The sequence below is a fragment of the Protopterus annectens genome, chromosome 2.part2, assembly GCF_019279795.1.
Source record: "Protopterus annectens isolate FY-2018-M chromosome 2.part2, PAN1.0, whole genome shotgun sequence".
Classification (NCBI taxonomy): domain Eukaryota; kingdom Metazoa; phylum Chordata; order Ceratodontiformes; family Protopteridae; genus Protopterus; species Protopterus annectens.
The window spans coordinates 1107465642-1107482616 of record NC_056730.1 but is presented as its reverse complement, the minus strand read 5'-3'; the positions used below and the strand labels follow the sequence as shown (position 1 = coordinate 1107482616).

The 16975-nt window shown below is 37.9% G+C and overlaps 1 protein-coding gene across 1 annotated transcript in view; it reads left to right on the top strand.

The window, feature by feature from the left end:
* The window catches only part of DOCK8 (dedicator of cytokinesis 8), a 1731107-nt gene that overhangs the window by 1136711 nt on the left and 577421 nt on the right, over nucleotides 1–16975 (top strand). Inside the window, exons 27-28 of the mRNA XM_044064485.1 lie at nucleotides 10121–10234; nucleotides 14232–14387. Of these exons, the coding sequence (XP_043920420.1) occupies nucleotides 10121–10234; nucleotides 14232–14387 (270 nt within the window). The remainder of the gene's footprint in view (nucleotides 1–10120; nucleotides 10235–14231; nucleotides 14388–16975) is intronic.

Genomic DNA, 16975 nt, shown 5'->3' with positions numbered 1-16975 from the left:
CTATCTCTCGATAATGCCAGAGCACAAAATCTTTTAGTGCAATGACTCAGGCAACAGAAAGTAGAAAGGGTTGTTGCCAAGGTTAAAGAACCTATAACAAGGAAGACAACAAGAGATCCTGTAGAGGTCCAAGAAATGTTTCACACATTTTATGAAAGTCTGTATAAAGTAGAGAAACATGAAGATCAAGAATAGATACAAATGGAAATGTTTATGGAAGAATTAAATATGCTAAGGTTAGAGGCAAATGAGGCTCAATTACTAATAGGATAGGAGGAGATGGGATAAAAATGGTGATGTATTTCCTATCAATATGAATGTACCCAGGAGTATATGGTATTCATGTGGAAGTTTGGAAGCTAGGAGGGAAAAACTGATAAAGATCTGGAAGGTTTTGTTTAACAGTATTTTAAGAGGACTCACAAAAAATGTAGAAACTGTAGAAGCTGAACACTGCAATCACTCGTATACAAATGGAACTGGTCCCAGCACTTGTAAAAGTAAATAGGAATATACCACAACTAGTAGAAGCGAGCTCCAATCACTGAATTGAAATAGAAAGTCTCTTTAGAATTCACAAAAATATTCCAGGACTGTTGAAATAGATACCATTTATTCATATGCAGAAACGTTGAGCGCTTTCACTCGTTATACACGAGCTTCCTCAGAACAATTAAATTATTCTTCATTCACTGCTTAAATATATGAATTGGCGCCAAAAATCATGACTATTTAAAGCAACAGTGTTTTATAACAGACTTGTCATAGAAGAATAGTATACAGTCCCTTAAAAGCTATACCATATTTGTTAAAAGTAACTTCTCTATGTAGTTATTTAAAAAAGAAAATCACATACAAATGTTTTTTAAAAATATTACTTAGTGTGATATTACTAAGTTTTTACTTCCGCTCTCAATGTTAAACTAAAATGTTATAAAAATCACTCTGTACCTACAATATTTAATCCTAATAGGAAATGTAGAGTCCTAGTAGGGCATTTTCCATATATGTCTCCTAATTTAGACCACCTACATATCATATTATTTTATATCTAATATGAACTAACCTCAGTCCTAATATACACATATTTATAGGAATTTGATCATATAAACTGATGACTCATATGTAATACTTCTACAGTACAATACTTATTGCCACCATAATGGAAATTATTAAGAAATGTAAACATTAATCTCTAACCATCAGAAGTGGTTTAACTGTAATATAGTCGTTTATACCAGGCCAGGTCATAGCATCTGTAAAAACTTGCCACCAATATTCTTTAAAAGCTAACCAATTCTTTGTGTTACCCCCTCTAGGGTTAGGTTTTATTTTCTCTAAGATGGCAAATTTAAAAGTGTGTTCTATACCTACAGCATTGATATGTTTAAATAAAGCATTTCTTCCATCTTTGGTTTTTATACTATATAAATGAGAATAAATTCTTTTCCTAAATTGTCTTTCCGTCCTACCAATATAATAAGCTGGACATATATTGCACTTGGCAATATATATAATCATACTGGTAAGACAGTTACCTTGAACTGGTCTAATTATGGATTTGTTGTAATTCTCTAATACCACTGTGTTGTCTTCACATATGTGCCTACATTGACCACAAGCCCCACATTTGCTGGTATGCTTCGTACTGTTAACTTCTCTTGTAGAGCTATTTTCAAATAGGTATTTCAAGTTCTTACCCATCTTATAAACAAAATGTGGTTTGGGCCCCAAAATTGTGTGTGTTTCTTCATCCATTGAGAATATTTGCCAATTCTTAGTTAGAATACCTTTTACTCGGCTAGAAAATGGTCCATATTGCACTATACATGCTTGCTTAAATAATACTTCTTCTCTATTGTCTTTTACTTCCTTATTGGAGGTTCCAATTCCTTCCAAACAATTACTGCCTAAAAGGGGTGGGTATTAATATATATTAGGATATACTGGACTGGGAGGAGAATGTCATTTTTGACAGTCCATTTTTTGCTAATGTGCAGTATTATTCGCGATTCTTAGACGACACATATATTTTGTGGAAAGGTGACACTCAGACGTTTGAAGAATTCACTAACTATTTAAATTTGTCCAGTGAATATTTGAAATTCACCAATGAGAGCAGTACATCGGGGGTAGCTTATTTAGATACCTTTGTATATTTAGAAGATGGTCAGTTTAAATCAAAAATAAATAGGAAAACTACTTTTTCCAATTCCTATTTAGATTACAGCAGCAACCATCCCTACAAGTTAAAATATAATATTTACAAGGGGCAAGTCATAAGAGCATTGAGAATGACATCTGATAGAAAGGAAACTGAAGTAGAATTGGCGTTCATAATGAATCTATTTAGAGAGAGAGGTTACGATGAACATATGATGCTTAACATAGGAAATTACATAAGCAAAGAGTGGGGACTTAAATACCCACCCCTTTTAGGCAGTAATTGTTTGGAAGGAATTGGAACCTCCAATAAGGAAGTAAAAGACAATAGAGAAGAAGTATTATTTAAGCAAGCATGTATAGTGCAATATGGACCATTTTCTAGCCGAGTAAAAGGTATTCTAACTAAGAATTGGCAAATATTCTCAATGGATGAAGAAACACACACAATTTTGGGGCCCAAACCACATTTTGTTTATAAGATGGGTAAGAACTTGAAATACCTATTTGAAAATAGCTCTACAAGAGAAGTTAACAGTACGAAGCATACCAGCAAATGTGGGGCTTGTGGTCAATGTAGGCACATATGTGAAGACAACACAGTGGTATTAGAGAATTACAACAAATCCATAATTAGACCAGTTCAAGGTAACTGTCTTACCAGTATGATTATATATATTGCCAAGTGCAATATATGTCCAGCTTATTATATTGGTAGGACGGAAAGACAATTTAGGAAAAGAATTTATTCTCATTTATATAGTATAAAAACCAAAGATGGAAGAAATGCTTTATTTAAACATATCAATGCTGTAGGTATAGAACACACTTTTAAATTTGCCATCTTAGAGAAAATAAAACCTAACCCTAGAGGGGGTAACACAAAGAATTGGTTAGCTTTTAAAGAATATTGGTGGCAAGTTTTTACAGATGCTATGACCTGGCCTGGTATAAACGACTATATTACAGTTAAACCACTTCTGATGGTTAGAGATTAATGTTTACATTTTTTAATAATTCCCATTATGGTGGCAATAAGTATTGTACTGTAGAAGTATTACATATGAGTCATCAGTTTATATGATCAAATTCCTATAAATATGTGTATATTAGGACTGAGGTTAGTTCATATTAGATATAAAATAATATGATATGTAGGTTGTCTAAATTAGGAGACATATATGGAAAATGCCCTACTAGGACTCTACATTTCCTATTAGGATTAAATATTGTAGGTACAGAGTGATTTTTATAACATTTTAGTTTAACATTGAGAGCGGAAGTAAAAACTTTGTAATATTACACTAAGTAACATTTTATAAAAACATTTGTATGTGATTTTCTTTTTTAAACAACTACATAGAGAAGTTACTTTTAACAAATATGGTATAGCTTTTAAGGGACTGTATACTATTCTTCTATGACAAGTCTGTTATAAAACACTGTTGCTTTAAATAGTCATGATTTTTGGCGCCATTTCATATATTTAAACAGTGAATGAAGAATAATTTAATTGTTCTGAGGAAGCTCGTGTATGACGAGTGAAAGCGCTCAACGTTTCTGTATATGAATAAATGGTATCTATTTCAACAGTCCTGGAATATTTTTGTGAATTCTAAAGAGACTTTCTATTTCAATTCAGTGATTGGAGCTCGCTTCTACTAGTTGTGGTATATTCCTATTTACTTTTACAAGTGCTGGGACCAGTTCCATTTGTATACGAGTGATTGCAGTGTTCAGCTTCTACAGTATTTTAAGAGGAGGAGAAGCACCAACTTACTGGAAGAAAGCGGTGGCGGCTGTAATACACCCTTACTGTAGAGGGTAAAGACCCATCAGATTCGGTTCCTTACAGGCCCATTTCAATCCTAAAACATGATTATAAAGTGTTTGTCTATATTGGCTAAAAAATGGCAAAGGTGATGCCAAAATTGATAGATATAGATCAGTGTTGTTTTGTAGAGGGGAAGCAAACATTTGATAACATTAACAGAACACTGATGACCTAGAGGGAAGCAGACTGTAAGAAAATGCCACTGTTGTAGGTGGACCTTGATGCAGAGAAAGCATTCCACAGAATAAGCTGGGATTTTATGAGTAGGGCAATGGAAGCATTTGCATTCCCTGATAAAATTATAAGGTTGATTAGAAGGATATATAAGGAATCAGAGGCAAAAATTAAAGTGGTTGGGTTCCTCTCTGATAATTTCTATTTGAGCACTGGAACTTGACAGGGGTGCCCTCTTTCCCATTTGTTATTTGCACTATAGGACTATTGGCAAAGAAAACAAGGGACTCAGAAATTCAAGGATATAATTGATATGGTAGTCAGCAAAAGCTGGCTCTATTTAAAGATGATATTATTTTATACCTGATAAAACCAGAAAAGGACATTTCATTGTTGTGGAACATTTTGAGGCACTTCAACTCTTTTTGGGATACAAAATTAATGAAGCTAAAACAAAAGGCAAAAGCTGCAAATTATGTACCATACATGAAATAGTTCAGCAATATCCATATTTATGGGAACATGATAAAATGAAGTACTTAGAAATATGGATTAAAAATTATTCTGGTGTGGCAGCTAAGTATATCTAGGAAGAGAATAAACAAAAGATAGCACAGAAACTGAGAATTTGAATGCTGTATTATATGGATATGGATAGCAAGATACAAGCAGTTAAAATGCTTTTAGCCCCTTTCGTTTTATACACAGGTCGGGCATAATTTTATCAATCAGAGTAGAAGTTGTGGATAGCAATTAATAAAGAGCCAAAGGATTTTATCTTGGAGAGGAAGATAGCAAGATTAAAGTGGGATAAGCTGATTCTTCCAATTGAAAAGACAGTTTAGGATTACCCAATTTGAAATGGTATTTCAGAACTACACAGTTAAAGCTCCTATACATAGCACAAGCAGAAACCTATAATTCAAATTGGAAAGGGATGATGATGAAATGGGGAAGCTCAAGAAACAAGGAGAGACTAGGATTTTTGATGCAGATCCTTAAGGAGAGTAACAATAACCATGCAGAATATTATATTTATAAAGTAAGAGAAACTATTCTAAGAACTAAGCCAATACAAGAATGGAGAAAGAAGATTCTGCTGATAGGGATGACTGCAATGAGTGTTACTGATAATAGACAAGAGGGAGCTGGAATTTATTGCAGAAAACTGTTAAAAGAACCAAGACATTGGGAGCAAATAGTTAGGGAGGAAAGAGGCCAAGAATTTATTTGGACTGCAGGATAGAGATTGCCTTATTGTTGGTTTCTTTTCTTTCCTCAGATATTAACATTTTATATTCATGTTTTTAACTATTGAGTATCCTTCATATTCTCTTATAATCAAATCCTTCTTGAAAATAAGAACTGGTCCTCTTCTTTTTATTCTTAAATCTGTTTCCTTTTCTTAAAGTCGGCCTTAACTGCATCATGTCTACCTTATTCTTCTACTGTTTCTTGTTCTGCCTTTTTGCCCTGACCAACTAAAAAAACTAAGGGTAATACTGCTCAATGCCAGAAGTCTAAACCTCAAGATGCACGCCCTCGAAGCCCTCCTCAGTATGGAGAACATCGATGTTTGTGCTGTGACTGAAACCTGGTTCAAGGCTCCTGAGAGCACCCCAGCACTATCAGGTTATACCTCATATCATGCGTTCCGGCCCCAAAATCCGGACCGAACTACAAAAGGAGGGGGAGTATCCATATTCATAAAGGATACCCACACCTCCAGGTTAGTGGCAATGCACGAAGCATCGGAGACCATCCAGGTGCAATTAACCATAGGTAAAACTGCCCTACAGTTTGTAACATGCTACAGACCACCTTCTCAAACTCAGGAAACCCATACAGCCTTCCTGAAGAAACTGGAGAGTATAAATGTCTCTCCAAACACCATCATATTGGGTGACTTCAACTACCCAAACATAGACTGGGAACATTACTCAAGCCCCAACACCCTAGCCCAAAGGTTCCTTGAGTTCATAAACTCAAATGCTATGGAACAACTAGTCACCATTCCCACAAGAGGAGAAAATATACTAGACCTGATCATCACAAACATGGGGACAAAATGCTCCACACCGGAAGTATATCCCTCATTGGTGAGATCAGACCATAAATTAATCTCACTGGAGATCCACATCCCGCCCCCACCCCAGCAAAAAGACCACAGTGAAGAACTTCTCAAAAGCAAACTTCACACTTCTTAAGACTGGAGTGGTATCCTTCAAGGCCCCGAGCCAGTGGAAACCACAACCCACGCTGCTGAAACCCTTACAAATGCCTTCTACGAGCACCTCCAGGAATGTATGGATCAAGCAATCCCTAATAAAATCAAGACCTTTTCCACCAAAGGCAGGCGCCGGTCTGGTGGACTCCAGCCATAAACAAACTCTACAACAAGAGGAAAAGCTACTACATGACAGAGCAAAATCCCTAAATGGGAAGGCATCTCTGATCAATACTAGCAAAAACTACGATCACTCATAAAATCATCCAAGGCCAACTTTGAGAGAAAAATCGCTAATGACACAAAAGACAATCTTAAAGCCTTCTTTAGCTATGTTAGAAACCTGGGTGGAAACTCCCAGATATGCTCAGAATTAGTCCAAAATGATAAAAATCACTGAACCCACAGACATTGCCAACATACTGGCAGACAGGTTCAGTGCAAATTTCTCCCTCCCTCCCCAAAAGGAGAAATATCTATCCCACCAGAGTCTAGCCTCCCAAACATCTCAGATGCCCAGGTGAGAGCTGCTCTCTCTAAAGCAAAAACACAGCATCAATGGGACCGGACGGTGTCCCCGGCTGTGTGCTACACGAACTCAATGAGGAACTAAACCCACACATAAGGCTGCTGTTTAATCTTAGCCTTACTACAGGATACGTACCCAAAGAATGGCGATGGCAACTGTGGTCCCACTCCACAAAGGCGGTGCTTCTACGGACTCTGAAATTACCGCCCCATAAGCTTGACGAGCCTTGTCTGCAAAGCTATGGAGAGGATCATAATGGAACTCATAAATAAAGACATTGGGGACCTACAGACACTGGATCCTACCCAATTTGGCTTTGTCAAGGGCAGATCCTGCCTCTTGAACTTGGTCGACTTTTTCAAACAGTCACTAAGGCCATTGATGAGGGTAAGGCAGTTCACACAGCCTACCTTGATCTAGCAAAAGCATTCGACACAATACCCCACTCGGGCATCATAGAAAAGCTCACCAGCTTAGATGTAAACCCATATGTCACAAGATGGGTTGCAAACTGGCTCAAGGACAGAACACACAGGGTTAGAGTTGCTGGTGCCATGTCAGACTCTAAGCCGGTCATGAGCGGTGTCCCACAGGGCTCAGTCCTGGGCCCCTCTTGTTCGGCATTTATTTTTCTGAAGTGCAGGCAAACATAGGGGATTGTGGCTGACAAAATTTGCAGATGACTGCAAACTGGGCACCATAATTGACACTCCATCAGACACAGACATCCTCCAGAAAGGTCTCATAGAAATGGATAACTGGTGCCAGAGCCATGGCCTTAAGCTAAATGCCAAAAATGTATAGTCATACCCTTTGGGAAAAACAAGGTAACCCCTAATTACCACATAGGTGGTAATCCATTAAACACGGAAGAAGTTATCAGGGACCTGGGGACCCAAGTTGACAGTAACCTCTCTTTGACACTCACATTGCCAAAGTGGTTAGGAAGACCTTCTACATTGCCCACCTGATCATGAAGGGATTCACATCCAGATCAGGAGAGGTCATTGTACCCCTGTACTCTTCACTTATCAGACCAATGATTGAGTACAACGCCCATTCAGAATGTACCTTACCCGACACCTGCAGCAGTTGGAAAGACCCCAAAAGTTCCTCACCAAAAGGATAAAGGGGCTCAAACATATGTCATACGATGCCCGACTGAAGAAACTCCAGCTCTATTCAGTCGCATACCGCCTGCTCAGAGGTGATCTGTGCCTGACATACAAGGCCATGTCCAACCCGAATTAATGGACATGCTCCACCTCAAAAATCCAAATCCACCAGAGCCACGAGAGCAAAGACTTAAACCTCAACACGGATATAAATAGGACGTGCTGGAGGGACAGATTCATCACCCAGAGACTCCTACACTATGGAACAGAATCCCAGTCCATGTGAGGCAGAGCCCCTCACTGACTCTGTTCAAGAAAAATCTTGACGAGTGGATGGGAGATCGTAGGTTTACCCCGGGAATCATCTCTGTATCACTGCTGGACAGAGGCACAGCAAACTAATGGGTATAGTATTCTCATTCTAAGGGGTGGTGAAAGCCACACACACTCTGGCTAGGCTTATAAATGCCCTAGGGCAGATAGCCTAGTATGAACCTATGAACCTATGAACCTATGACCATTTCCTCTTAAAATGTTCATATTTTTCCTAATTTGATGCTGTTTTCTTTGTGGTCTTGGGTGACTCTGTATCTAAATTTACAAACCATGGATTCTTCATTTAAATATATTCTGATTCACTGTGTTTCTTACAAGCATTTCTGGTCCTATATTTCTTTTTTTTTTTTTTTTTTTTGTTTTAGGCAGTATCAGTGAAGTTCAATTAATTTCCCTATTTCTAAACAGCATAGCCAACTGTCATAGGTGTTGTACACAGCAGTTCACAACTTTGTTGCTGGAACTTTGTTGTTTCTCCACAGAAAGAGCTCCTTCAAAGTACCTGCATTTTCCCTTTTGTATGTCTGTCTCCCTTTTGGATCGTCTGGTTCCTGTCATTATGCTGAATCCTGCCAAGCCATTTTCCAGTGGTGAGTAGGACAGTACTCATGCTGTTCTGACTCAATTTTTCTCTGTTCATTATAAGTACTGTTGTGATCTACTCCCACAAATAGAACATAACAGAACTGTGTTTAAACAAGTCTTTGAGTGGAAGTTGCCATTAACATGTAATGCAGGGGACGATCGTGTGCTCCCAGCCTAAGTTTAACTTACCCTGAAGTTTTATTATTGTGGAAAAGTTTATGCTTCTGCATTGGGAGTGGGCTTTTTGGTCACATAGCTGTACAATAATGCACATGAAATTGTATTGCACCATGCGTGGGTCACCTGTTCTCCCTCCTTGACCTTCCTATTCACTAAATGCATGGTTTCTCTAACTGTCGCCTCATCAAGACACTGTGCCTCAATCAAAATCACTATTTGTGTACCCTTTGTCCATACTATGGGCGCTGCTACTTATGGCATACTATTTTATGGCCTTACTTTTGTTTTATTCTTTTACTCTGAACATTGCCTTTGCCTTCATTTACTTTTCTTTTTTTCGTTAACAGTTTTCCAGTATTAAATGGTATCTCACTAAGTGCTCTGATGTTCTAGAGGAAAGAAGCCAGGATAAGACTGTACAGCTTAAGTTACAGCACACATGACATGATTAATGTATTATGTATTGGCAAACACAGATGGTGTGTCTTGTTTAAGTATTTCAGAGGCCTTTCTCTGGTATAGCAGAACTTTTATAGTTTGTCAGTATGACACAGCTGAAGATCATATAGCAGTGCTGTATCTTGTCTGTGAGTGGAAATGAGAAGTGATGGAGAACTCATACAAATCATATTGGTTGCAGTTTTCTCATACACTCTTGTTGATAGTTTTATTTTTTTGAATGTCATGCTTCTATGTGTGGACTGCACTGGAGGAAGACAAGCAACATGACTACAAGGCATTGCAGTTGATTAAACGGATAAGTGTAGTATAGACTTATTAGACCAAGTCATCTTTTTTGTTATCATATTTTATATTTTTAAAATGCATTCTACAGTTATTAAATGCAGTCTTTACACTAGCAGCAATGGTTGTAGAAACTGCATGCTTTACATTTGTTAGTTGGTAATTTGCCTTTCACTGCCTTTAGCACAAACAGAATTCCTAACAGAAACATGTCTTCTTTTGAATATTGTCAGGAAGCAGAACATGCAGAGAAGATAAATATCAACTTGGCCTTTTTTCTGTATGATCTCCTGTCCTTAATGGATCGTGGCTTTGTGTTTAACCTTATCAGGAATTATTGCAACCAGGTAAGTGCCAACTTGATAGCCACCTAAGCCTATCAACTGTACCCTTTTGTAGCAGTAACACATGCACTAAAGCTTAGTACTTCAATAATGGTTATAGTACTAAGAAGTCTCACAAGCTCTATCTTCTTTCTAATGCTACCGTGTTATGAGGTGCTGTGATTTTAGATGGCTGTATGTCTTTTCATGTTTTTATGTAGTACAAGCTAGTTCACAAACCTGATGAATACCATGAAGTGTAAAGCATCATTTCATCTCAGGTGCACAGGTGACATAACCATGGTAACTATACTGATGACCTGACTAAATTCAAAAGCCCCTTCCACCTCGATGGTCCCACTGAATTCTTTACTGGCAAACTATGCACATGGAAATAGTTACATAGATGCATCTGTCCTGCTCAGAAACAAATACAATGCCAAATTCAAAAATAAAGCCCTGTGGTGGAACCCCAATATAAACAGGCTCTATAATAAAAGAAAAAAATCTCATTGTAAGCAAAAAATAAATCCAACTCTCAAGGAACCAGAAGTCCTCTTACTAAATTAAACAAGGAGCTCTGCATCCTAATGAAATCAACCAAAGCCAGATAGCAGGTAAAAGTAGAAACACAGGTGAAAGATAAGCAAAAAGCCTTCTTTACCTATGTTAGAAATCTAAAAAGCAATGCCCAGCACAGTAAATGATGGACATAGGCAATCTACTACCAAACAAGTTCAGCTCTAGCCTCACCACCCTCTCCCCTCCAGCATTCTCAGAACAGGTACTTTGATCTACACCTCCCTTCAAATCTTCCTAAGGACAAGTTTTCAAGGCACTGTCTAAGTGCCAAGGACACTATATCTGTCGGGCAAGATAACATACCAGGCTACCTACTGAAACTTGTGCGATCCCCCTACAAAGGCTATTCAGTATTAACCTCAAAACAGGCTTTGTTCCAGATGATTCAAATACAGCAACAGTCATTCCCTTGCACAAAGGTGGGGTTTTAAAGGACCCAGGTAATTAAGCTTTACCCGTCTCATCTGTAAAGCTATGGTTCAGTTTTTTCACAGAACACTACTGCCCAAATAGGGACTATCCTTTGCAAAGAGGGACAGGTGATAACCCTAACAAGTAAATAAGGATATAGGTAACCTACAGAATCTTGACTCAGCCTAGTTCGGATTCATCAAGGGCAGGTTAAGCCTATTTAATTTGGTTGACTTGTTCAGAAAAGTCACTGAGGAAATAAATGAGAGCAAATCAGTGCACACTGCATATCTGGTGAGAGCAAATCAGTGCACACTGCATATCTGGTGAGAGCAAATCAGTGCACACTGCATATCTGCTGAGAGCAAATCAGTGCACACTGCATATCTGCTGAGAGCAAATCAGTGCACACTGCATCTCAGGAGCTCACAAAGGCATTTGACACCATCCCACACTCTTGCATTATATCTACACTCTCCCAGCTAAATGTTAACTCCCATGTAACTCACTGGATACCAAACTGGGTCATAAATAGAACCTAAGAACTAAGGGAGGCTGCTCTTCCTGCTCCAAAAGACCTGTCACTAGTGGAGTACCTCAGGAGTCAGTCCCTTGGGCCAGTTCTCTTTGGAATTTACTTCTCGGAGGTCAAAGATAATATTAAGTGTTTGTGGCTGATGACTGCAAATTTGGTGCCATCATAAACTCCCCAGAGGACACCACAATTCTACAAGAGGTCCTGTCACAAATAAAAATATGGTGTGAAAACCATGGACTAAAACTTAATGCTAAAAAATGTATAACTATTGTTTGGCAAATACAACTCTCCTTGCAACTAACACATTGACAACACACCAATGAAAATGTATCCCAAAGTTATATAGGTCAGCAATGAACTGCCCTTTGACCACCATTGTAAGGAAGTTCTTTTTCATCACACGGCTTTAATCTAAAGGTATGACATCAAGATCCAAGGGCACAATTCTTCCACTGTACTTGACACGCTTTAGGTTGATCATTGAGTCTAATGCCCCTTTCAGTATGAACCTGTCCAAACACTTGTCACAACCAGAATCACCACAATACTTTCCACTAAAAAAAAATCAGAAGTCTAAATCATAAAACTGTGCAGACAAACTTAAAGCCTTTTCTCTCTTCTCAGTATCATATAGGCTATTGAGAGGCAACCTCTTCATATACAGCTAAAACAGACCTTCTTCTATCAGACCTGTTACACCTTGGAATGTATCACAAGGAAGACCACATCTGTGGAACAGTCTTACACTGAATATAAAGCAGAGTACATCTCTTACTCTGTTCAAACATAATTTGAATAAATGGATGAGTAATGGCAAATTCACCGTGGTTTAGCACCACTGGCCCTCACAGATAGGGGAAACATGTAAATACTCCAACCTGTACTTGTTTGGCCCATGTTTGGATATTTGTATTGCAAAATATAAGGGTTATTAATTACCATGGGAATACAAGGATAGGCTTGTTAAGATCCTCACAGATCAATAGTCTAGTAAGCCCCTATGAACATATGATGAGATATGGACCGATTTTAGAATCACAGATATACCATTTGTGTTTTTTTTAAAACAGCATATGATTTAGAACAAGGGAAATGAAGATAACAAATGTAGCACATTTCCTTTTTTATTCTAGATTAAAAAATCCATCCTTACGCATACCTCTCAGCTGTCCAGATTTTTGCAGAGTGTCCAAATTTTTGATTCATATTTTTGGTCTGTTTCTTATAAAAACTGTGGTTTTCTGGCAAATCACTGACAAGTCATTGAGGACTAAAGTCCGAAAGTAATGGTGCACATTTGAGTTTCAAACTTCATATTCTTCAGAAAATTCATGCTAATGCAACATCTGTTATTATATCAACTTTCTAAGTTTGTAAGAGCAATGTTTAAATGTGTCCCTATTTGTTGGTCTTTGTCCCCCCATTCATTATTTGTGCCTTTGTCCAGATTTCTTGCTCTAAGAGGTTAAGAGGTATGGAAAATGATTCTGTCTAATCAACAATGAATGGTTTTAAACAACCAATTAAAATGTTTCTCCCAAAAGACAATCTTGTTCCTGACAACGTGGGAGCACAAAGAGAGGAGTAGTGAGGCTCTACCTACCCGGTGAGATACTAAGGAAAGACTGAACACTGTACAAACTACGCCAGCTGCTCAAAGGATCAAAACTACGCAATCCAAAAGGCAATATCAAGAACCCACTCATTCCCAAATTTTCTGAATTCCTGACTTATCCTGCGGACCACTCTTAGATATGACAACATCAGATATTCCTTGCCTTGATAAAGTGGTCTTTAATGCACTAATCGCAACTGCACTTGTATCTGTTAGGTTAATAATTTCATGGAAGTGCTAACGATACACATCACTCCTCTGAAATGGAACAGCTCTATAATCATCCTGCTGCACAAATGATGTAGAACTGGGTATGGCAGCATTTCTTCCTTAGTTGTGGTTGTGGCATGTACCACATATGGCAGCGGTTTTTACCACTTGTTCTACATCAGTTCAAATTTCTGGCTGAAACTTTCCTTTCTGACTAATTTAATATGTATTAAGAAGCTCTCTGATCTGTTCATGACCTTTTTTCATGAATCTCTGTTTGCTTGTTCCAAAATTGATCATGCAGTACTTTATGTGGCAGATAAGAGCCATCAGCGATCCTCCATATTAGTCTGTAGAAAAGAAATGGAGTTGAGTTTGAAAAAGTAACAGTCCGTGATGCAGAAATGAAAATGTATTGCATTGTTGCACCTTATAGAATATTACAAAGAAGTGTGGTGTGTCTACTTCAGTATAACAATATGGACGGTATAGTATCAGTCAGAATTCTTGTAATTGCCATGTGGCAGAACAAGAGAATTAGAGCTACCTGATATTTTCTTAATGCATTGTTGTATTTTATGTTTCTCTATGTAAGTGGAGAGGAGAAATAAAAGCTTCCCATTTTAGCTAAGATTAATGAATTCATTATTTGTCTCTCTTCATAGTTATCAATCAAGCTCAACTCCATGTCTACACTTATTTCAATGCGATTAGAGTTCCTGAGGATTCTTTGCAGCCATGAGCACTACCTAAACCTTAACCTTTTCTTTATGAGTGCTGCTTCTGCTCCAACGTCCCCATGTCCTTCTATCTCATCACAGGTAATTTAGCAGTATATACAGGCCTTGTTTTTTTCTGTGGCACAGAATGGTGAAATGCTATATTCTGTCTGTTTTCGTCTGCAGATGTATGCAACAAGATTAGTGCAACATGTCAATGCTACAATTAAACTTTGTATTAGTTGGTTAGTTCTATACTAAGTTTGTAGTTGCAAAAATAAAACATTATGCTTCAGGGAATGTGAGATTGTATGTGTGTGTGTGTGTGGGTGTGTGTCTGTGCACGCGTGTGATATTAATAGTCCATTTTTGCTGTCCAAACATTTTTCTCTCTTGTCAACATAACACTTTGGTTTGTATTAATTTGCATTCTATGGTAAACAGTTCTCTTGTCACAGATTATATGGATCAGGATAGCCAGATGCACTTTAAAACACTTGAGCAATTGTTGTAATTTTTAGTAAGTGATAATGTATAACTGGAAAATTTGAAATGTTAACTGTAATCAGGATCCTTTAAAATATTTTCAGCTATTTTAATAACATTTAGGTTCATAGGTTCATAGGCCAAAGGTAGCATTAGTTTCAGTGATTGGCCTAATTAGGGATGAGTAAAGGGCAGCATCATTTGGAGCAGCATAGAAAACAGTCTCATAAGCTATTTCACCATTAGCCTGGAGTGACTGCAGAATATTAGCATACTTTGCTGTGCTTCATAAAACAGTTGTATTCCATAAATAATCAAAATAAATCTTCCAGTTTAGCAGCAATATGAACTGTACATATGAAATAATGTGCACCATTAAGTAGAGAGATATGTACCTGCATGGCTACACAGTTGCTGAGAAGATAGACATACAGAAAGGGAGTTATAAATCAGCACTGCGTACTAATGCTCCCTTCAAAATTCTTTTACACAATCAAAATTAAAAAAAAAATTTACTATTGCCTCTGTAATATTTCCTGTATATCTACAATCCATACCTTAAGTCTTTATGTTTATTCTGCAGTACTAGATGCCCTTGCAAGATCCACCAACCCCCCCCACACACACACACACACACACACACACACACACACACACTCACACACACTCACACACACACACATAACATACACACACACACTCGCGTGCACACAAGACCTTTAAAACATAGAGTAATTGTTTGCTTCATTTAACCAGTAGGGCTGCACTTAAGTACAGAAGACAGATAAGTAAATGTAAATGTACAATTAACACTGTGTACGACAGCCTGAGAAAAGGATACACAAGCTTCCCCTCTTATTATACCTTCTTACTGATGTAAGGATGCACTGCACAAGTCACATTTTAATGACCGGAATGCATTGAGCATACAAAGGGCATTTGTTTTGTTAAATGAAAATAAAAAAATGCAGCTTCTTATAGTCTAGGGTTCGATCCCTTCAGCCTTCCTTCACCTGCTGTGTCACTCTCAGCAGGTCACTTAACTGGACAGTGCTCCTGGGCTGAGGCTGAAGAAGGTCCATGTGGATCAGTGCTGTATCCTAGTTAAAGACAAATAAAAAAAAAAATAAAATAAAATCAGATGTTGCATAAGTAGGATTTGCAGCATGTCTTGGCCAGAAAACAGAAAAATTAGCAGATTAGGCATGCAAGTTGGTCCTTAACAGACATCAGATCCCACTTTTCTATGATCTCTGGGCTAGCTGGTACTTCATAACATATATCCCAAATGAAAACTTATTTTTCTGTCCTTAAAAGAATAATGCAGTTACAGGTGAACTGTTTAACCCTAGGGGATTTGAGAGCAAGGTTTGGGTGTTACTAGAATAAGACCATACTTAAGATTCAATTGATGGAAATACATTTAATGTTAGGATGGGAATCCTGACATTGAATTTTCCTACTGTATTGAGAATTGTACCCTAACTGGAAAATTAACACAGTATTTTATTTATTCAAGGCCTTTTGATTTTTGTCCCTTCAGGGTAACTTTGACAGTAATAGTGGCATTACAGCCATGATATAGCACTGCAGTGTGTGAAGTAGATCTTCTGCCTTGCAGAACTGGATCCAGTCATCACAGTAAACTTAACTTATTATATGTACAGATTTCAGCACTAAGTGTGGTGTGAGGGGAACAAGGCATGTAAGAGATGTTGTCCATACAGGAGTTTGTAGGCATACTATTTATACCTTTGTTTCATGACTGGGAATTAGAAACACAATGGGTGTGGTTGTAGTCATCTCATTGCTGTTTATCATGTGAGCAGGTAAAATCACTGTGAGAAGGTGAACTTAATGCATAATCACTGTGAGAAGGTGAACTTAATGCATAATCACTGTGAGAAGGTGAACTTAATGCATAATCACTGTGAGAAGGTGAACTTAATGCATACCCTGCTTGTTGCTGTGGAAAAAGCCCAGGTAGCACTGAGATGAGGCCACGGGAAAGAAGAGGAAGAGCACTTATGCAGCTCAAAGGGCCTCTGCACGATCACACACGTAAAGCTGTGTTAAGAAGCAGTTATGTGGAAGCCTTAAACAACCATTATAGTGGTGTGCTCATCTATTGTTTAACCAAATTAAAGACTGGAAATGGGAAAACAAGAACGTGATGAAAAGGGGGAGGCAAGTAGAATGTAGAA